The following is a 23,448-nucleotide window of genomic DNA, read 5'->3' as shown; positions in this document are numbered from 1 at the left end:
TTTTTTTTTTTAGCAATAAGCCACAGACTCATAACACACATTACAAACTGTTGTACTGAAACAGTGTCAGTTGCTTTGAAAGAGAAAGAACCTTTCTCCTACTGTGTTTAAAGTCACAGTGAAATGGTATGTTGATTGTGTCTTGTCTCTTTAATTTCTGGTTGAAACAGCATGTTTGCTTGGGGTGAAATATTTGGAAGGCCTGTTTAAAAGTTTAGAAATACTTTGTGAAAAGATGCCCAAAAATGCACCACTTCACAATAGATAGCGGTTGTTCAGAAATGTTTTATGTTTGCTTACTGATGCATTATGAAGTTACCAGTAACATTACACTCATTTTGAGGAAGGAAAGGTAATGGGAATTTTTGGCATTTATTTTTCAGTCGGTATATGTTATGATATGTGAATCAGTTAACAAGCTGAAGAAGTCGCTGTTTGTTTCATTATGACTTCAGCTGGTGCTGCAGCTGCCTCTTTGTGGCAGCCACAGCACAAGCATGCATAGATTAAAAGTTTGAAATTTGAAGTTTGTTAGAATATTTTCCTGATGCAAAGCCACAGAACGACACTCACCCACATCAGTCGCTTCTATGGTCGCACCTCCCCATTCCCTGAAATGGATTTTATTTGCAAACCGAGACTCAAGGTTGTAGCACACTTTAAAGGGTTATCAAAAAAGAAATTGCGGGTTTGTTTTTGTTTGAACATTTACTGAACTTTAGCCCTAATTTGAATATAAAAGACTATATGCGAATTCCTTACAGGCATCATGTACTAGCAAGACACAGTCCTCTTGGTCCAAATCACACTTTACTGAGAATATGAACAAAGCAAGCAGGATAGCTAGCAGCCATCTATTTGCACCGCATACATTATGGTATAACTGTGCAGCAAGCGTTTTAGATGAAGAGCATGTTGTGTTCTCTGATATTGTGGGGCATCTTTTTGAACTGGAGCACGCTGAGAAAATAGACCCGATGACAGGAAGTAAAGGAAAACATAATAATGATGTAAATTTGGGAAACAAACTTAAACCTGCCACTTCTTTTTTTGTTTTTAATGGTTAAATTAAAGTATGTTTCACCCTTCTTAGCGTTTTACTTTGAGATTGTTTTTGTATTTTGTAGCCTTGGTTTGTGAAACACGTTCGAGTAAATGAGGGGATGAGTGAAACCGCAGAGGTGACTGAAGGGGTTGAGTGACATTTTATGGCTTTTTAACGTGAAAAGTAACATTTACAGCCGTTTACGTGTTTTAACAAACGTCCATATTCCTGTTTGTGTCACCACTGGACAGCACAAAGTGTTGTAGCGTCCCCTGCAACGTCTCCTGCACACACTGACAGCGTGCTCTGACTCACAGCGTGTTTGGAGTCTCCTCATTGCTTCACAGCGTTGCGATGTCTCCATGGCAACCAGCTGTAGTTTGGTTCCACATGGATGGCTGTGGTCTCCGGGGGCAACCCTTGAAGTTTTTAGAATTCTCCACATTCTTCCTCTGATCACTCCCTCTCCCTTTTTTTTTTTTCCTCTGCGGTGTTCAGATCTGCAGCTGAGTCCACTGAACCCTGAACCGTGACCAGCACCAGTCCATGACTGACCTCCTGTCAGGTACACACACACACACACACACACACACACACACACACGCTGTCATTCCAACCAAATGCCACACCAGGTGGCTTCACCGATTAGTTCCTCTTCTCTGGTCGAAGGTTGTGTTTGTGGTCAGTGTTCGGTTGGAGTGAAAACCTGCATCCTTGCCGATCCCTCACACTATTGTTCACTTGTGTAGTCTTCACTTTTTTAAGTGTGAAAGCTGTCCCTTAAGGTCTGAATAAAGACAGCGCAGAGTTGTTTCCAAATGCATTGGATGTTTAATTTGCATATCTATGACCATACGAGATAGGGAAGGGATTCTTTACATAATGTTGTCAGACAATAACAACAGTCTGAACCTGTCAGAAAAAACACAGTTGCCAGCTGAAGCAGTCTTGCTTAATATTGGACCATCTTCAAAATTTGTTGTCCCTATCAGTCATTTGGACCCTAATGGTCTAAAAAGGTAGAAAAATTGGGCCCAGATTGAAAAATATCTTACGTGTCCTTTAACCTCTCTCTCTATGTATTATTTTAGATAATGCAAACAGCTAATAGTATACATTTACATATCTGCTGTGTAATTTTGTGTAATATTGAGAGCATTGGCACTCCTGTATAGCCTGCATATATACTGTGAATTTGTAAATAAACTGCACACGTGTTAACCCAGAAATCTGTCAAGTTGTTTTTTAAGCATGACAAAATTACAAAATTACAAGTTGCGTTTTCTTCAATATGTTCTGTTCTCATTCCTATTCTATTTTGTATTGCTGCAGTAAGGCTATTTCCTCATGGGAATCATTAAAGTTTTATCTGCACCTGTTCCTTATATTTCAGAGCTTGTTGGCATAATGCCAGCAATAGAGTTGGTAACAAGGGAAAACCCTTCCTTAACACCTGATGCATACAGAGCTCATCCATATGGAAAACAAGGATTTACTGTTAGTTGAGTCTCCTGTGGAAAATAAAAAAAAATATATATATGCCTCTATGTGTGTTTGTGTGTGTGTGTGTGTTTTAACAAAGAGGATTTTCATACACTCACTTTGTGTTCCCGCCTTTCTTCCTTATTTGCAGCTGATCCATCTTGTGCCATGATGATGTCAGTAGATGTGACCAATCGTAACGGCCCTGCTGCCACGCCACCCACCTCTCTCAGCCTTCGCTCCTCCCACAATCAGCTACTCAGCGGTGATGTCATCAAACAGGGCGCCGGCACGCCTCCCAAGTGCCGTAAGAAGTACGCGCTCACCAGTATCCAGTCTGCCATGGGCCTTGGAGAGGGAGTGCCATCTTCATCATCACCATCATCATCGCCACAGTCATCAAACCCCAGTAACCCCAAAGTAGCCAAAAACGGGGTCAACCAGCTTCGTAAGGCTGGTAAGGATCACAACAAAAACACAACTGGTGACCTGACCGACCCAGAGCCCAACTCAGCGGCCATAGCCGATGACCTTAATGTCAACACAACCGGTGAGCACGATTCGCACACTCTCACCAATAATGACCGGGACAACGATGTGTTCGAGCTGGACGATGATCCGCAGCCCGACCCGAACACCAACGCGGGCGTCGAGCAGAAAACAGAGTCGGGCGTGGACTGTAACATCAACTCCGCTCTGGAGCTCAAACTGAACGGCAACACGACAGGGTCAGGGTTTGACGTGAACATCGAGACCGAGGAGAGCGACGACATCAGCATCCTGTCCGAGAAGGAAATGATGTCGAAGATGAAGATCGAGGAAGATGGAGAGGAGGTGGCCGAGGAGGAGGAAGAGGAGGAGAAGAGGCCTTTGCTGATGATAAAAAGCGAGAGTCCTGTGGAGAACCGCAAAGTTCCCCCAGGCCCGGAACTCATCTCGGACCTCCACCCGAGCCTAAAGCTCCTCAAATCGGGCAAAGACTCTCCAGTGCCTCCTCCCCCCTCCCCTCCCAGGCAGGCCAGCCCGGAGGACACTCCACTGCTCTCTGTGGCCTCCTGCTCCTCCTCTTCCTCCTCCTCTCCGGAGACCAAGAAGGACAGGAGGACAGGCGCAAAGACGGACTGTGCACTGAACCGAATCCAGAATCTGAACCCGAGTGACGAAGAGTCTAGCTGGACCACCCTGTCCCAGGAGAGCAACTCCCCGGAGGAGACAGGTACGTACACACGTGCACACACCGAGGGAGCTGAGAGGTCTGTTTGCATTTACGGACGTTTATCTTTGTGTGTTCATGTGAGTCTGTGTCAGCTGCTTCGCTCTGGTGTGTTTTCCTTTCCTCTCTGCTATTTAGTGGTTTCCCTGTCCTCTCTGTTGATGACATGTTCTCCCTTGGGCTGACCAAGTGTTTGTGTGTGTGTGCGTGTGAGAAAGAGTGTATATATGTATGTGTGTGTCTTTGTGCACGTGCATGTCCTGAACTCAGTCATGGCTGGAACAGAATAACAAGCAGTAAAGCCTCTAGTAAATCTCCCAGAATCTCTGAGACAGGAAGTGCCCTTGTGACCCCAGAGGTGGATGGGAAGCTATATCAGCTGCTTCCTGTTTCAAGCTGTGCCCTGCCTCTCTGTGTGTGTGTGTGTGTGTGTGTGTGTGTGTGTGTGTGTGTGTGTGTGTGTGTGTGTGTGTGTGTGTGTGTGTTTGTGCGTGGTCAGTGACTTGTGGGCTAGCTATGAGTAAATTTGAAATCTATAGCTCTCTTTTTTCTTCTTTATTTTTATTTGATTCCTCCAGTGCCACCTCCTTGTTATTTTATTCTCTCCTCCAAGATCTTGCCCTTTTGTCCTTCTGTAGCCTTCTCTGCAGTCTCTTAGTTTTCAGCCCCGTCCTTTTTTTGATTCAGTATCTTCTTCCTCCTCCTCTATCTTTCCTCTGCAGTGCCCCAAGAACATGGGGGGTTGTAAACAGGCTGTAAATATTCACCATAGGAAGCAGTCTGGACACACACACAGAGGAAGGTGGACCTGCCGTTTTATAGTTAAGCTCTTCCATATGTACCCGTGGCCTGTGTGTGTGTGTGTGTGTGTGTGTGTGTGTGTGTGTGTTATGAGAAACGGTTTAGTTTTTATCCTTCTCTGATCCTCACCTCTGTTGGTCTAACCTGCAGAGTGAGAGTCGGGAAATGTTAATCCTTGGTTCAGGGTCCAGGTTAAAAATTAGTTCACTCGCTCACATCCTTCTGTTTTTTCCCGGCCATTTTTGGTGAATCAGTATGCTGTGTGTTGCAGTGTGAGCTCAGTGATTCTGCCTGTACCTGCATATGCACAAGTGTTCAATCTCTCTTCAGTTATTTCTCATAATATATTATTAAGATGACAAAATCATAGGGTATTATAGGTTTGACCGTAACTTACTGACTTATCGTGGCACAATTAGATCCAGCCTGCGCCGTGACGTTTGTTTTTCTATCAGTACCATCCCAGTTCCGTATTGCCCACAACACAGATACTACAAACCCCAAGATGCACTGCAGCGTCCAGCGCGGTTAACAGCCCCACCTGCGTGCCCCCATTTCCTCCTCCTGACGAGCTCATCAGCAGCTCAGCGGGGCAAGCCAGCCAAAAGCAACATCAAAACAAAAGCCTGTTCACTTGCAATAAGGATAAACCTGTCTGTCTCATAAGCTGATCCGGACATAATGAAAGAATATAACCGTTTGAGTCATTATGAGACAGTTATTGTAATGTGTTTTTGCTTTTGCATTTGTTTTTTTTATAATATCAGGTCAGCATCCTATATTCTGATATTTGACTGAAGACCTACACTCCTGATCAAAATCTTAAGACCAGTTGAGAAATTGCAAGAATTTACATTTTGCACTGTTGGATCTTAAGAAGGTTCTAAGTAGAGCTTCAAAATGCAAAAAGAAGAAATGGGAGTGAGCAGTTTATTGCAAACGACCATTAAACTGAAATAGGCTGTTCATCAGCTGATCAAAAGTTTAAGACCACAGCCTTTAAAAGCCCAAATCTTGGCAAAAATGTGGATTCAGTGTCATTTTCTGTCAGGTATCCACACTGTCATGACCTCCTGATGGCAAAGGCAAAAAAGCTTTCTTGGTAATCACCTCAAAAATTTGTTTTGGCATGCTTGATGCTAGTGTTTCCAGGAGGCATGTAAATTCTTGCAATTTCTCAACTGGTCTTAAGATTTTGATCAGGAGTGTATTTTTGCATATTTTGACCACATGTTTCATGTAGTTTAACACGAAAACTATAGTTTTATTTCTAGTTGGATTTGTGTGCCACTGATGTCCATGTATGAGTAAAGACATTTATGACTGTGGATTTCTCTTCACCAAAATATCAGTTATCTGGTTATGTTTGGTTCTGTGTGATGAAACTTAGTCATTTGAAAGCGTTCAGGGCCGGTGTGCGGATACAATATGCCAGAAAAAAGGAATAATGTAGTGTATTCATTCCCCATTGAAATCACTGTGGTTTGAGATACCCTTGTTTTATAGAAAGACGTTTTTGGTGAGGAATGTTTTATGTGAAGGCCATACTTTTGCACATATTTTGATCAAAAGAATGACGATTTTAGGTCAGTGGTGTTCAGTAAATATAGGCCCTGTTTGGCCCTCAAATTGGTTGTGGTTTTTTAATATGGCCCATTTAGCGATTGATTTTGACACCGCTGCTCTAACTAGATATCAGATGTGCGTGGCTTTGAATAAGAATGACGATGCAGCTATTTTTTTCTTGTGTTTCCTTGCCTTTTAAGCTGCTTTAACATTTTTTCCCCCGTAAGTTAAAACTTAGGGCTAAATTTCAACTAGAGTTCAGGAGTTTGGATTAGTCATCAGCTTTGTCGTGGGCTTTACATGCCTGTACTCGCTGCTTGTTGCCTACCTCTGCAGAAACTCTAGTCAAGGAGTTGAACCTCTTTGTCAGCATTATGTAAAAAGCTGGGTGTTGTAATTTAATTGGACCCTTTAAACTGTCTGCCGGGTCCTTTGTTGTAAGACAGAGCCTGAAACACACCGCCGTCTCCACTGGACTGACAGCTCTCATCAGTGACAGGCACTCGGCCTCTCCTCAAGGCCAGTTTGTGGTTGGTTTATGGTTCTGCGCCACAGTGCCACTGTAACTAAGCCCTTGGTGTCTGTGGTTCCTGCGTAACCTGTAGAGGCTTCCTCTGTAACTTTGTGTGCAATTCTCCAAAAACACAAGACTCCTCGGCCGCCTGTCAACAGAGACAGGCGGCCGAGGTTTGCAAATATGTCCTGTTTGTACGACACCTCATCCTCAACTCATACAGACTGCCAGATGCCACTGGTTTCATGGTGGTGGCGTTTGGACATGATGAATGTTTCCGACAGGAGCTACCTCCTGTTACAGAGAATTTAAACACAACTACTTTTGCTCATATCTGTGCTTTTTAAATATTGAATTAGTAAAGAAAAATTGACATAAGGGTTTGGGCAATATATTAGTATTATATCTATCATGGTATGACACTAGATATCTTCTGGAAAGGCCTGGAAAACAAGGAAAAAGTCTGGGAAAACATTTTTGTGTCCAAACTCTTGTTTCCATGTCCAATTGCAAATCATAATGCGTTTTTAGTTTTGAAGAGGCCATGTTTTACATTGAGAGAGTGTGGGAGAGAACAATTTAAATGCCTCCTTTTAACTGTTTTGGGCTTCTGTGCTATATCATCCTTTTGTCTTAAGGCTTAAACAGTTTATAAGCCTGATTAAAAAAACGCATTATCGGCACTCTCAAAAATCTACCATGAAGTCTAGAAATCTATGTCTGCAAAAATATGGATTTTTGAAACAGAAACATTGTAGAAACACTGTAATATTGTGTCGTCTTTTCCATATTTTAAAGGCTGCATTCCAGTAAAGGGATGCAATTTTCTGAACTTGAACTGTTTGGTCATCATGTCCAAATTACTAATAATTTTTTGGTTTTTCAATCAGAAATCTCTCATGCATGAATATTTCATGAAAGCACTTACTGTTATCCCTACAATATTGTCACACAGTATTTATATCAAGGCATTCGCTTAAAGGTATCGTGATGCTTGGTTTTGTCTGAATTTTGAAGCCCTACTCCTCGCTGTGATCTGACGTTTCCGTGCTGTACGTGCAGACCCACAAACACTTTTCGCTGCTGTAGACAACTACGACGTGGATCGGGCTTAAATCTGTACGAGCTGCTCTGCTCGGAGCTGTCGAGCCCCCCTCGCCGCTTTGTACCCCAGAATGCATCTGTTCCAGCTCTCTGAAGACTCTCTTCCCCTTGTGGGTTGAAGTCTCCGAGCATCGTCGCATTTCATCTCTCTTCAAGTACGATCACTCGCAGCTTGTCCTCCTCAATGCCGACGTGCTCCAGTTTTGTGCCTTTCTCCCTCATGAACTGAGCGCTTTCATTACGCGAGAGTTTCACTTCCTGTGTGAAACTCTCTGGCTTGTTTTTGGGCCGGGTGATACATCTGTCTTATCGATATTGTGATATGAAATTAGATATCATCTGGGATTTCAAGTATTGTCTTTTCCTGGTTTTAAAGGCAACATGACCATAAACAAATGCAATTCCCTAAACTTAGTAGATTGTCCTTGCTGTTTTATTATCCTGTACCTTCTTGGTCAGGATAATAAACCTTCTTGGTCATCATATGCACACGGTTTTTTGCACATTGGGTACTTAGATCTCTGGTGTCATCTTTTATTCTTTATTTTTTATTTATTTAATCTTGTAATCTGTGGATACTGTTGAAAACTGTGAATTTTCTTCGGGATGAATGAAGTATCTATCTATCTATCTATATCTCTTGTGTGTAAATATCAATCTAGAGGTATTTGGTCAAAGATATCGTGATATTAAACTTTGCTTCCCACATGGGCACTGTAATCTGGAGTTAAGACTGATTGTCCTCTGATTAGTTTGCTGCAGAGTCAGTAGTCACGGTCTTGACGGTGTTCATGATGAATTTACGGAGATCTGACAGATTCAGTCGTGTCATATCTACCAGTCGTCTTGACTACAACTGCTCTGCCTGTCTGTCTGCTGTCTGTCTGTCTCTCTCACGCTGACAAAGCCGTGTTGTTTTCCCAGATGTACGTCACATTCCTCTGCGGATGTTGCGGGTTAGAGGGCCAATACGACGCTGATTTCACACCAGGGAGCCAAAACACACACACACACACACACACACACACACACACACACACACACACACGGAAATGCAGGTCGTTTGCACAGTGCCCTCACATTCTCACACAAGCCGTATGCATTATTAACGTTCTGTTGAAAAACTTGCAAATGAACAAGAGTTGGATGGGGAGACACACAGTGTGGCAGCGTGAAGGGTCCAGTCTTGCTCTCTCTCTCTCTCTCTCTCTCTCTCTCTCTCTCTCTCTCTCTCTCTCTCTCTCTCTCTCTCTCTCTCTCTCTCTCTCTCTCTCTGTGTCACCCTTCTCTCCTCCCTCTCTCTCTCTCGCCTCCTCCTCCTGCTTCTCCTCCTCCTTATGCCTCCGCTGGATATGATACTGAAAGAAAGATGATCTGGGGGTTGCCAGGACAACCGAGAGAGGCTTAGGGGAAGATGGGAAGCAGGGAGAGAGAGAGAGAGAGAGAGAGAGAGAGGAAGAGACAGAGAAAGAGAGAGAGACAGAGGGATAAACATAGATGTTTGTGCGGTGAAGATGAGTGTGCCAAATTGCCCATTTCTTTTCTCCCTGTGTGTGTGTGTGTGTGTGTGTTTTGGGACAGGAAAAGGGAGGGCAGGCTGATCTGAGCTGTTGATGTTGTTGATGTTCCAGATAGAGAAGGGTGAGACAACAACAGCAAACATAGCTCAGCTGCAGGGAATACACAACCTCTCTCTCTCTCTCTCTCTCTCCTTCTCTTTTTCGTCCTCCTGCCTCCCTGTCTCCCTCCCTCCTCCTCGCCTGCACCCCCCCTCCACCCCTCCACCCCATCCTAGTCACTCTCCTCTTTCAGTCTTTCTCTTCTCTCTCTTTTTCCTTGCCTCTCACTTTCTCGCCCTCTTCTCAGCCTCATTTACATGTCCCTCTCTCCTCTTTCTTTTTCTCCTTCCCCCCCCGCTCTCTCTCTCTCTCTCTCTCTCTCCCTCTCTCTCTCTCTTTCTCTCTCTCTCTCTCCGTGTGTCTGTCTGGGGTTCTCTCCTGTGTACCGCACCGGGCTTTGCTGTGTGAGAGGCAGCTAGCTAACTACAGTATGATGCTGGGGAAAGACTACATGCTGGCGATTGTGATTGTCAATTACGAGGGTAGGTGCATCTGCTGGAGTCGTGGGAGACAACAGTGCAGGGCTAGAGTTAGAACGCTCTGTGAGTGTGTGTGTGTGTGTGTGTGTGGGTGTGTGTGTGGGTGGGTGGGTGTGTGTGTGCGTGGGTGTGTGTGCACGTCTTTTCCGACAGAGGGATGAAGTTTGTGTCTGTAATGGCAGCATTTGCTCACTTGTGTGTGTGTGTGTGTGTGTGTGTGTGTATGTGCGCGTGCATGTGTGTGTACAGTCATAGGTGCAGCATGTGTGTTTGTTTGTGTGTGTGTGTGTGTGTTTGCAAGTGGATGTATGCACCAGTCTGGCCACAGTGATGTGAAATGTGTCTTATGTGTGGTGTCGTTTGCAGCAGAGGGCATGTGTGTGTGTGTGTGTGTGTGTGTGTGTGTGAGTGTGTGTGTGTTTTGCTCCTGAAGCTTCGTGCTCTCCCTTCCCCCTCTGCCCAGCTCTGCTCTGGCATGGGGCTGCATGCTAACCGAGGCTAACTGCTACGTAGCTCAGCTGTGGCACTGTGCCCTGAGCTGCGTACATGCACCCCAGCTGTTAGCCTCTGTGTTAGCATGCTGGGAGTTTTTGTTTTATTTATTTATTTATTTATTTTAATCTCCGTGCCACAGATGTCACCAGGGGCTCCAGAGAGGCTCCGTGCTTACAGAAAGTAGCACAGCTAACTTCGAGCCCTGATATACTGCGTAGAAGCAAGAGCCAAGCCAGCACGGCACTAAATCAGCCAGCTCTCTCTCTCTCTCTCTCTCTCTCTCCCTCTCCCTCTCTCCCTGTGTGTGTGTGTGTGTGTGTGTGTGTGTGTGTGCTGCACGCCTCGAGCTGTGTCCACGTATATTCAGGTTCTACTTAATTCACTCGCAGTAATCTATTCATCTGTTCATCAGCCCCCCCCCCCGTTCCCCGACTCACCGTCTCCCCTCTTGCCCAAAGCAGACGGAGACACTCAGGTTTTCTCTGCTGTAGTTTCATTGACTGTGACCTAATTTTCTGTTTCGCCCGTAAAAGACTCCGTCTCCCAGAAGGCACTGCTTCACAGCTCCGTGCTCTAATGCACACTGTCCAGCCCCAAGGGATGTGAGTTTCTGAGTGTATGTATGTGCTGTTTGTGCCAAGCTTTGACAACAAGTTCTGATTGCAAGTGTCTGTGTGTGTGTGTGTGTGTGTGTGTGTGTGTGTGTGTGCGTGTGTGCGTGTGTGTGTGTGAATTCAATCTCAATCTGGACTGACCCAGTCGTCATGATGACATATGGCCTGCTGTCGTGGCAAAAGGCTCATGGGCCGTGTTTTATCAGCCTGGTCAGCAGTTCCAGAATTCCTCACGCACACACACACACACACACACACCAACACACACACACACACACAAAACACACAGACTGCCAACTAGCCAGTCCCTCAGAGCTTATATCACCTTTATGAGCTGCTACACCACCTAATGTAGTGTCATATCATCTTTACTACTTGCTAGTACATCACCGTCACACACACACACATACATATGCTGGTGGTAGTTCTTTGTGCATGCGTGTGTGTGTGTGTGTGTGTGTGCGTGTTGTAGCCTTAGTGCCAAGAAAAAGTAGCCTTCAGATGAAATGCCATTTAGAGGAGAATTGATATAAGAAAGACTTATAAGTATTCTGACTTCATCTACATACAAGGTCTGTGTGTGTGTGTGTGTGTGTGTGTGTGTGTGTGTGTGTGTGTGTGTGTGTGTGTGTGTGTGTGTGCGTGTGCTTTAAGGTAGAATTTCCTCTAAACGTATCACTGTCAAATAAATTATGATAACAACCATCTGTGCTCTGTTCTATCGCCGCTGCTCGGCTGCTGCCTGAAATCATTTCCCCCTCTCAGCTGTTTTTGATGTGGCTCTAACTCGCTGACCAGAAAAGTTTGTCGGAAGAAAAGTTGGAAGAATTGAACTCGTGAACTCGACATAGAAAGTGCCACCGCTTTTTTGTAGCAGGAGCAGGAGTTATTATTTTGTGCTCGCTTCAGCATGTGTCCCCACAGCTAACTCACCGTAACGTTGAAAGAATTAAGCAGTAATACATGCGAGTGCTGGCATTGCCTTAAGTGTATTATTGAGATGACATCACACATTTATTACGTTGATTTATTCATGATTTGCTGCTAAGAAACTGACTCCACAAAGTAAAAGAGTTCCATCTACAGTGGAGCTGCTTGCATGGTTGAGGTTTGTCATGAGCCTGATATATTTATTTGCGTCACCATGCGGTACTCAGCTGCTTTCAAAGTTTGGTTAACCATCAGCTGCTATAAGCTTGTCAGGTCTCTTTGTATCATCTCAGCGACAAGTATCAACGGTAAATGAGGCGGCATGATTTACAGAAATGTGATGCGAGTGCCATTACAAGGAGATGATATTACTCATCAGGAAATATGCCTCTCGCTCAATCAAAATGGTAGAAGGGGGCTGGCTGTGGGATAGTCCTGCTTGTAGCTCCACTGATTGTTTCTCTAATTTTGGATCATGTATTTACCTTGCCTCTTCAATGATGGGCTTGTTTGGTGATCCAAAAAGGATCACAGCCCCATGGTTAGTGCTGTTGAGAGAGGTAATGAAACTGGGCCAATTCGAGGGCAGAGAATAAATTCCTCTTTTGTATCCTCCGTGGAAAATATTTAGTGTTTGTTACAGTGATTCTTGCCTTTGGTGACTTCACATGGAGCTCATCTGACTTCCATGCACCACTCTGAATTTGACAGAAATGCCTGTGACCGCGTGCACATGTATCTGGGTGTGTATCTATATGTGTGTGTTTGTGTGTGTGTTAGGGCAGATATACTTCAGCTGTTGCTCTATGGAAAGACATGACCAGTCAAACGACAGCTGTAGCAGATGCTGGTAATCCCGGTCAGATGTTGACATAACTCACTATATTTGCCCAGGAGGGGGTTAATTTCCATTTACCTCTGGCCAATGTGAACATTTAGAGGTGAAAGGAACTTTGCTTTGTGTGTGTTTGTGTTTTCATGTGAATGCATGTTCATACCGCATGTGTGTTTGAATGTATGAGGTCTGTTTATTTAATGAATCTTAATTTTTCACTTTCTAAATATGTGTGTGTGTGTGTGTTCTCCCCCCAGATATCTGGAGTGAACAGTCATTCCAGACGGACCCGGACCTGCCTCCAGGATGGAAGAAGATCACAGACATGGCCGGTATCTACTACTGGCACATTCCTACAGGCACCACCCAGTGGGAGAGGCCTGCCACGCGCCCGGCTCCTGTCGGGCACACAGAGCCCCAGGCCCTGAGCGACCACACAGCCTCCACACCGCGCAAACACTCCCTGGGGTCCCTCACTCCTTCAACCACACCTGACCATGAGGTAAGAGATAAGAAGAGTTTCACACCACTTTGCCTTTTATACTGTAGCTGACAGCTACGTTTGATTACAGTTGTCATTTCAATTAATTAGTTATCATTCTCCTATGCCGAGATGCATTAAGCGCTGGGTGACAGACTGATAGCAAATCTGGCAGTGGTCAGGCTTGGATTGATTGGAGTATCCAATCACTGTCCAGTCCAACTGTGATTAGATTATAATTGCAGTCTGAACACAGTCCAGTCACACTGCAAAGAGATACAGTGGAAAAGTGTTGGCGAAAAACAACGCAGATACAGACTGAAATAAACACAGCCGTGCAATATGCATAACATACACGTTTGGACATGCAATGATTTGATCTCATGGTGTGCAATTATGGTTAAATGATGACGCTTCATGAACTGAGGAACATTGTAGCACTTTTGGCACATGATTTCAGCCTTGGCTAGTACAGATAAAGCAGTACATTTCCCCACTTAATCTTTCAGAAGGAGTCCACTGAGGTATTTCTCAAGGAAGAGAAAAGTTTGATAAACCCAGTAAAAGCTTAATTTTGTGCTGTGTTGGAGTAAACTCATATCAGTGATGATGATATCTTGCTGGTTAAAAGCTTGCGAGGCTTATTATTTATCTACACTGATTAATTAGCTCCCCTTTTTAACCTCTGTGAAATATAATTACTGTTACTTTGGAGCTGGACAATGATAAGTGATAGCACCAGAGAAGGGAAATGGGGGGATAAAAGAGCAAAGAGGCAGGGAGAGGAGGAAGGGTTGTTTTATTAAAGAAAGAACTCAGGGAAATGAAATCCCTTTTTACTACATAATTAAGGCAGCACCCTGTTATAATTGTGTTTGCATGTTAAAATAATTGTGTTTGCATGTATACGTGCATCTTTGCAGTCATGCCAGGCAGAGGTCTTCTTCGGGGCATCAACCCGCTCGGGCAGCACAACCTCCGACAGCTCAGTGGAGCCTCTCTCCACGCAGGAGACCAGCCTCCCTACGTGCGGATTTGTCAACAGCTGCTACTTTGTAAGTGACCGACCAGTCCTGTGGTTTTGTTCAAGAATCTCCTTTTTCCATGCTGTCAGTAGTAATGCATGGGTTTTGTATGATCTCATTGTTAGTTTAGTAGTGGAGCTTGCCTGTGGTTTTCTTTGAGACAGTTCAATGCATGTATGTGACTGTATGTCTTTGTCTGACTGACTGAGACATTGTTATAGGATTTGCACAAGTATGGACAAATGGAGGCTTGGAGAGTATGAGAGAGAATAGGACTATCAATACTCCTGTCTAGTAAAAGAAAACACTCAGTCGATCAATCACTCAATCAAGCAGAATGACGGAGAGCAGCAGAGAGAGGCAAGGAGATTGATAGAGAGGAGGCTGGTGTAGATAAAAAATCGATCCACACAGAATGGACTGATGTTGACAGATAGATGAGCCGGGATGAGAGGGGTAATTGACCTGCCAGCTCCTCTGATATTAGCCAGAAGTGCCAGAGCCAAAATGGCAGACACAAGGTGGAAGACAAATACCGACAATGGCTTTATAATGAATTCAAAAAGCATGTTATTAACATTTTCCTCAGTTAGTTTTTAATCAAGATTTTTTTTTCTGCCAGTTTACCTCTTTAACTCCGCCCTGCCTACGTGTGGTCTTGTCATTGCTGGAAGGCCGAGCTTTGTTCAGACCCACAGAACTTTTTTTTTTTAAATTCTAGTAGAGATCCCAAAGTTTCCAAAGATACCAAATATGTCCTTCTGAATTATTTTATTTATTTTATTTATCCTTTATTTTACCAGGAAGGTCCCATTGAGACACAATGTCTCTTCTTCCAGGGAGTCTTGGTCAAAATGGCAGCATAAAAAAGTTTCAAACACAGAAGGACACCAATTACACATAGACACAGAGGGGTACCATTACACAAAGACAAAGGCTGACAAGACAATACAGGCTTATCCAGGGCTAGGATCACCAGCACTAAGCAGAGAGGAAAAAAAAAAATCAACAGCATGTTGTAAGTGGCCTATATCAGACAATGACATTGTTCTGTAAGGACAGTATTTAACAGACTTTTAAAAATATGAATTGTAGGTAGGGAATCTAAGTTAAGAAGGCCTTGCAGGTCATTCCATGCATGTGGTGCATAGGCATGCAAGGCAGATTTCCCCAACTCTGTCCGTGGAGAAGGAGTTTGAAGGAGAAGCTTATTTGAAGAACGTGCATTATATGTTTGATGGCGGATGGATAACAGGCTGCATATGTAATGGGGTAATTTGAACATTAAGGCTTTAGCTATAAAAATTAAAAGATGTATTCTCCTTCTCAGATACAGTGAGGTCCATTCAATTATAGAGAAATAGCTGCACCATTACATCAAATGGTGGCATCTTGGCTTTGAATATTTTACTCAGTCTAAGTGTGATGTAGCTTTGAAGCTTTGCAGCCAACAGATATGGGTGTGACACCCTTGGACAATGTCGAGATAATGTTTTTTCTAGCTTTGAAGCTACTTAAGGGGGAATTTAAGGGAAAATCAGAGTTCACGGGATTAAGCTATAATGCTTCACCCTTCTCCTTTCCCCCTTCCTTATGGTTTTATCCCCACCACACTCCCTCACTCTCTCCTTTTAGCCTCGATCCACCTCTCTACAGGGCATGCCTGACTCGGACTGTGGCTCTCAGCAGCATGAAGATGAAGACAAGGTGGGATACTTCAAAACTTTGCACATTCAGTCCCCTCCTCAGCCACCTCTGTCCTAGTTCTCCTCTGTGTGTGTGTGTGTGTGTGTGTGTGTGTGTGTGTGTGTGTGTGTGGCTATGACAGAATATAGATTCCTGCAGCATATGTATGTGTGTGCACTTTTGTATGAGCATTTATCATGTATGTGTGTGTGTGTATGTGTGTGTGTGTGTGTGTGTGTGTGTGTGTGTGTGTGTGTGTGTGTGTGTGTGTGTATTATATATGTATGTATATATATATATATATATATATATGAGTTCATTTGAAAAAACAGATATCTCCATTTGAATTTATTAAAGCTTTTTAAACTTTTTAATGTTTATTATCCTAAATCATGCTTTGTCTGTGTGTGTGTGTGTGTGTACTCCAAGCAGTATCAGTGAAAAAGGTGTATTCATTTTAAGAATGGCTTTTATCTGTTTTTGCAAATGAACTCTTCATATATATATAATACACACAAACACACACACACACACACACACATAATGTATACAGTGGTGGAAAAAAGTTTTCAGACATCCTTAAAATTTTACACAATCTCACAATCTCAAATATTATCATGACATTTGTGGAAAAATCTTTTTTGTGTTTCAAAAGGTGTGGCTGCATTAGACAGATACAAACAAATACAAATTATATTTTTTTTGTTTATTGTTTACAAGAAAAACTAACAAAACTAAATTCTTGACAGTTTAATCTTTATCTTCAGGCGTGTTTCCTGCGTTAGGTTCCTTGTTTTAGCCATTTTTGTGTCTGAAGAACTTTCAAATGTGCTGGCTTTATTTAGACACGAAGCTCGGCAACAAAAATTGTGTCTTTTAATATAAAGAACGACCTTCATCACTGGTACCAAAATGACCCAATACTCAAAATTTCTTATTTATTTTTATGGAACCAATCAATTTTAAGTTTTTAATGGCTTTTTTAGGATTTGTTTAGTATGTTGGCTGTGACTGTACTAAAAGAAATTGTCCAGTCTTGCATTAAGAATCACCTAAGAGTGATTCTTAATGCAATATTTCACAAATGCATGGGGTGTCCGAAAACTTTTTTCCACCACTGTCTATACTGTGCTGTCCCAATGTTACTAAACCAATTTCTGTAGTTTCTCTGTAGCTCACTGAATGTTCAATAGCAGCAATAAACATTTAAGAAAACATTGTGAAGCGATGAAAATACAGACCTTGAGCAATGTTTTTGCTGCGCCGCTCCGTATTGCAACAGGCACCGGTGTGGAGTGAGCTAGCGAGCTAACAGCCTTGTTCTGTCTTTCTTCCCTCGCACCCCTCCCACTTCCATCCTGACCCTCCACTGTGTGTGTCGGTGTGTCTGTTTTAACGGTGTGCGTAGAAACAGGTGTGGAGTGATTTTGGCGGAAAGATTGATAGTGAGGTTTGGAAGGCAAGTATAATGCACCCAATCTCAAGAGTTTTTGCTCATGGCCTCATTTTACCCAACTCGTTTACTGTGCGCATTCATGTGTTTGTGGTAGAACTTCACTGCCTGGGCGAAACAGCATGTGCATCTGATGCTTTGACATTGCAAGTGTCGCTGCAACAACAACATTTGGTCATGGCTGATATATGACAACACAGCTCTGTTATTTGGCTGATTCAACAGGTTGTTTCTTTTTTTTGAGTTATTTGGTTTACTGGCTGAAACAATTCCATCTTTTCCTCACTGCTGGCACGGATGTTTCCAGGTCTGAATGTGTGCGCATTCACAGGTGTATGTATGCGTGTATGTATGCCATCCAAAAATCTAAATATTATTCTTTCCTTGAAGCAGCATGCCCCATCACACATAACACACCGGCATCATTTCTCTGCCCAGAAAGGACCTTTGTCTATACTTTGGTGCATGCTGTCATTTGGGGATAAAGTAAAGCTTGGTTTCTGCCAGGTTTGTGTTTTTTTTTTTTCGCTGGATGTCCTTTTGCCAAAGCCGTTTTGGTCTGTGGGGTTTATTTCGGTGTCAGTTTGCACGCCCTGATAACGTCACCTGTGTGCACCAGGACCTCCAGGCAGCCACGGTGAACCCTGACCCGAGTCTGAAGGAGTTTGAGGGAGCCACGCTTCGCTACGCATCACTGAAGCTACGGTAAGACAGTTGTACACACACACACACACACACACACACACACACACACACACACACACACATATCAGCACAAACAACCCTGTACCTCTGCTAGTCACCAAAACTGCAAAGCATTAGCACCACCTTGTTTTTTTTTTTTTTTCAACCAACCAAGCATCTCTTTTTCTCTCCAATGTCCAGTTTCTCTAATCTGACTCTGAATCAGTGTTAGACTTAAATGAGGTCAGACAAAGCAGGAAGTTAGCTCGTATACTCAGGAAAGGGCTCGATGTTTGCTCTCAGTCTAATGACTGCCTTGTGGCCCTGCAGTCTGTAAATTCACGCTGAGGAAAGGAAGCTCGTTAACAGAGGCAGGTAATGTCGCTATGGTTAACTACACCCCACTCATCTTCTAACTACACTCTGCATCCTACATTTTTTTTAACCTTCCCTGTTTCACAGGAACCCGCCACAAGTGGAAGAAGAGGAGTCCAGCAGTATCAACAGCGACCCAGAAGCCAAGGTGAGAAGACTTTTCCTCAACTTGAATTCAGTTCAGAGCCTCTATGCCTGTGAGAGGGACACGGTTAAAGTCATTATCCATAATCATAGTTGGGTTGAAAGTATTTGGATCTGGTATCTGGCCTAGTTCAAAAGGGTTTGTGCTGAAGCTGTATGCTAAACACAACAACAAAAAAAAAACATGCAGCCGCCCAAGTTGTGGCTCCTGTCTTGCTTTTGTGCAAGCTGAGGAAATCTATAAATATGTTACAGTGTGGCTGGTAGAGTACCTGTGCTCAAGGTGAAGGCATGTGGTGGTGGTTTCATTGCATTGCAGCGTTGACCACCTCATTCAGCATCCCCCCCACGAAAAGGCAAAACATGTTGAGGCCATCCGTTGCATTCACTCAGGCCGCTCCAATAAAGTCTGAGGCTGGCGCTGAAAACGAGGGCCCATGTTTCATTTTACAAGGTGCTACCTCTGCCAGAGTCTCAGTTACTTACCCAGAACTGTGTTTATCTCTTATCTCAGCCTGTTGTCAAACATTGTAAAATATAATCGCCGTTCCCAGCACACATGGCCTATATATGTGTTTTTGTCTCGTTGTCTGGTTATGTCATGCCCTGTTTGTTTACCACTGGTGTTTATGTTGATCATGGTGGCTGGCTGTGCCCGGGTCTGGGATGGGAGTTCTGCAGGAGGAGTGGCTGAGCAACACTGCCCCAGAGTGGAGAAAACGAGAACTGCAGTTCCATGACGTGACTGGTGCATTACTGTCCACCAAGGCCTCTTAAAACCTGAGATTCAAATGAGAAATTTGACAGGACACAAGTGTGCTACAGCGTATCGTCCCAATCATGTAGTGACTTAAAGGCAGTTAAACCAGTTTGGGTAATTTCATCTCAAGGCCTTCAAATTCAATACAGGAATCCAGCTAATTGCATTTAGTAAGGAATGAAATATTTATATGACCAGATACTTTGCTCTGTGGAAAAACAGCAACAGGCAGCAGCAAAGCTAATATATTTCAAGGTGTGTGCCTTGTGTGTAGCTGAACAGATTAAAACATTCTTGGTAACTGAAAGCCGATAACCAGCTTGATGGCACGGTGGAAATTTAGCTGTGTTGTCTCCGTTTCTGTGTGTGTTTGCCTGGCAGGAATAAGCCATCCTTAGCAACAGTGACACTGTGACGGTTACCAGACACAAATACAGACCTGCCATCAGGGCATCTGGCCCAGTAACACACTCTGACACACACTGGCACGGATGCACACATCTATGGCAACAAACAGCCATTGCGGTATCAGGCCTGGAATGACTTCCTAGTAAGGGAGTTTACTTTCAGCTCGGAGCAGCACAAACAAGACTCCATTTAACAGCCATGTCAGTCCTGAAAAGTGGAAAATTGAGTAGAAAATTGCAGTGCACACTACGCATTAGGAACTCAATTGAATAAACATAACTGAATAAACATTTATTCATGTTAAACCTACAGATGCAGCTTGTAAAAGCAGATGCTTTAAGGTTATTTGTAGGGCTTTGCCTCTCTGTTTTGGTTAATATATAGCTCATGGTTTCAAGAAAGATAGAAAAGGGGATGTGACATACAGAAAAAATCATCAACATGAGTTCCAGTTTGCTCCACCCAGATGGAGACTTTATTTTTACAATTTGCAGAAAAGATCATCTTTCTAGAGTGGAGTTTGTGTGTCAGTAGCTGCTGCCACCTGCTGGCCTGCATTAGTCAAACAACTTGTGCAGGCTCTTGGTGAAACAGGGGTGTGTGTGAGTTTGTGCTTGCAGGCATGTGTGCCACAGATAGATAGATAGATAGATAGATAGATAGATAGATAGATAGATACTGTAGATGATGGATGTTAGTGTTCTCCATTATACTAAACATCAGATAAAGCATGTACATTGACTACAAATGGACATGGTGATGGACAGCGTATTTGCACTGTTTATGCAAATTTATTCATCATCTTTTTGAACACAGTGCGGTATTACACCTGGACAATCCCCTTTTTTTAATCACTTAAAACCTTGGCATTACTCTGTGGGTTATATTTTTTCATCTGGAATGAACCTGAGCTGCATGTCTTTGACTTCATGAGCACAAGAGATGAGGATTTGAAATTACCATTGAGTCATCATGGCAAACCATTATCATGAAAAAACAAACATTTTTGTCTTTTTTGACATTCAGAGAGTGGAATGGTTTCATAACAGACTTAGAGAGCCTACAGACCTTCTCTGAATGGATAGTGTTCATCCTCTTCCTCAAAGGAAAAACCTCCCTAGCATTTGTTTAAGTCAGATTGGTAGAATCTGCAGTCAGCAGCAGGATGCTGAGAAGCAGGCAGATGCTCTAAAGGCCTTGATCAAACAGAGGGGCTATCGAAATAACTGGCTGGAGTGTGTGCATGACCGGTTTCATAATAATACACTGGATATTCTTCTTTAAAATGACGTAATACAGCTTCTGTTAACAAGCCATTGTGATTTTTGTCATATTCACCTGTAGGAATAGAATTTGCAAATCTCTGATATACATGATAAGTACAGAGCCTAAACTGTGGTATTTAACAATTTTCCTCATGTGATATATTAAACGCTGCCCTAATTTTCACTAGATTATTCTTCAGTCAGGCTTGTCTCTGGAAAACAACAACAACAACAACAACAACAACAACAAAACACTCTTTCCCATTCATTCCCATGTACCAGATGGCAAGTACTGGGGTGCACGCTGTGCCCAGTGCACTGTTCTGCTTTTGAGATCAAGGGTTTCATTTGTTGAAAAGTCCATGCAGAACATAGAGCATGGTCGTCTCCCTTATATACAGTGTATAGGCTTTGAACATTTTAAAACCACTAGATGAATGGACACCAGTAGGCTTCTTTTACAAAGGGAGTTATATTGGATAAACAAACTTTGGATTTTCTAAGAGGATGAATGAGGATTTTTTTCTGCAGGATAGTTATTGTAACTGTCTCTCCATCGTTTAATTCTACCATACGCTTTGGTTTTATGTGTGTAATATATTGTAAATACTCTAAATTTAGTTTGTGGATTTATGTAATGTTTAGCAGGAGAACCCCAGTAGTTCTTACATTCACCGACAGTGTTTTTAAACCGTGTAATCAGCAGTGAGCTATTACTTTCATTCACATGGCATATTTGTCACATCTACATATTCCTTGCATGGGTTTGACCGAGTGTGTGTGTGTGTGTGTGTTAGGGAGGGAGGGAGAGAGAGAGAGGGAGAGAGAGAGAGCGAGAGAGAAAATGTGCCTCATCAACCCCAGTCAGCTTCAAGTCAGCAGTCCTGTATGTAACATCGCCTCATAATTAATCACTCTGTCTCAGTGTGGAGATCGGTCCACTGCAGTGAGGAGCTTCTTACATCCTTAAAAGAGACACAAGACCAAAGAAAAGAAATAAGTAATTAGAAGTATAGTTGACTACAGAATACCATTTGGTTTGATTCGGTCTGTGTATTCATTGGACTGCACGTTTTTGTGTGTGTGTGTGTGTGTGTGTGTGTGTGTGTGTGTGTGTGTGTGTGTGTCTCTGTTCATGTTCATTTATGTGACATGGACATTCAGTCTATGAGCTAACAAGGTTGCCCAAAGCAATCGGGGATGCTACTGGTTGCTGAGTGTTAAAGTGTAATGAGTCACTTCGTTTCCTTTCCACTCCCTGCCTTTCATTTCTGTCTTTCTCTCTCTCTCTCTCTCTCTCTCTCTCTCTCTCTCTCTCTCTGCACAGTGCTCTCTGAATGGACTGCTGAAGTCAAATGAATTCTTGATGAGGGACAGATGGATGGAAATGGGATTTTCCTCATTCTGTCTTCTCTCTCAACCTGTTACGTTGTTTCCTCTCTGTCTAGTCCTATTTGCCAAATTGTCTCTCTGTCTTCACCTGTCTGTTTTTTTTTTTTTTTTTTCAAAGCACATATGGAGGTTGTAGGGAGTTCAAAGTGTCTGGCTGTTCTTTTAGAAATGCCAGTCAGAAGCCCAGTGGCCTGTGAAATGGTTTAGGTATCACAGCGAAAAGGGACATCATGGTCAGCAGCCTCAGGAAAGACAAGTTTGAATGGCTTTTAAAGGTTTCTATCAAAATAGCAAAACACCAAGATAAGCTCTTTGTTTGATGCTCTTACCTGGAGCACCGTGCAGTTTCATGAATGCATACTAGAGATTTCTCAATACTAGAATTTTGGTAGTTGATAGCAACACCAGGAAAATTCTCCATTCTACAACAGAAAAAGCCCAACAAAACACTAACTTTAAATTTGAGGAACTACAGGTAATGTCCTGCTTTACCAATAAATTCAGTGTCATTATTATGTGCTTTCATTGTGATTTATAGTCCTGTAAGCATGACTGCAACTGTAAGTGTTTCAGGTATTTAAACATAGAGTCTGAAGCTTCATTTAGAATGAAAACACTTAAGTTACAGAGTGAGGGATCAAGCTGTGTCACTATTACCAACACTAAAAACACCAGTGTTGGTATTGCTTTCATCATTTTGGTATTGACTTGGTGCCTACGTATTGATTTTTGTCATCTCCTGACTGCATACACTTTTCAAAATGTATGTGTGTCCAAACCACCAAAGTGTGTCATGGTCTTCCCACTGAGCTCTGGTTTACTTAACGTTTCATCAAACTGATTGGCCATTGGCTGATGATTGGTGCCTAGGCCCCTGCCATCTCCGTTGGTTCAAAACAAAACATTTTGATGGTTGAAACTCTCTTTTCATGCTTCTCCCAATTGTTAGTGGCAACTATCTAGCCCATGTCACAGCCCTTAGGCAAATGCTCTTGCCTGCTCTTGTGTATAAGTGAGCCGAACTGAATGTGCAAAACTAATGTGAGAATACAAACTCAGACGATAGTTACATAAACAA

General features: G+C 43.1%; 1 protein-coding gene across 3 annotated transcripts in view; it reads left to right on the top strand.

Moving 5' to 3' along the window:
• The window catches only part of apbb2b (amyloid beta (A4) precursor protein-binding, family B, member 2b), a 57,773-nt gene that overhangs the window by 17,148 nt on the left and 17,177 nt on the right, over nt 1-23,448 (top strand). For 2 of the 3 annotated variants that reach the window (XM_030063979.1, XM_030063971.1), the window contains exons 4-11: nt 1,544-1,610; nt 2,679-3,743; nt 12,955-13,199; nt 14,102-14,233; nt 15,839-15,910; nt 17,298-17,348; nt 17,962-18,047; nt 18,489-18,549. In XM_030063979.1, the coding sequence (XP_029919839.1) occupies nt 1,592-1,610; nt 2,679-3,743; nt 12,955-13,199; nt 14,102-14,233; nt 15,839-15,910; nt 17,298-17,348; nt 17,962-18,047; nt 18,489-18,549 (1,731 nt within the window). In that variant the 5' untranslated portion in view covers nt 1,544-1,591. The remainder of the gene's footprint in view (nt 1-1,543; nt 1,611-2,678; nt 3,744-12,954; nt 13,200-14,101; nt 14,234-15,838; nt 15,911-17,297; nt 17,349-17,961; nt 18,048-18,488; nt 18,550-23,448) is intronic. The other variant, XM_030063986.1, reaches the window with a different exon arrangement.

Source organism: Myripristis murdjan, chromosome 1 (assembly GCF_902150065.1).
Source record: "Myripristis murdjan chromosome 1, fMyrMur1.1, whole genome shotgun sequence".
NCBI classification, from domain to species: Eukaryota; Metazoa; Chordata; class Actinopteri; order Holocentriformes; family Holocentridae; genus Myripristis; species Myripristis murdjan.
The sequence above is the reverse complement of the archived record's forward strand: the minus strand, read 5'-3'. Positions and strand labels throughout refer to the sequence as shown.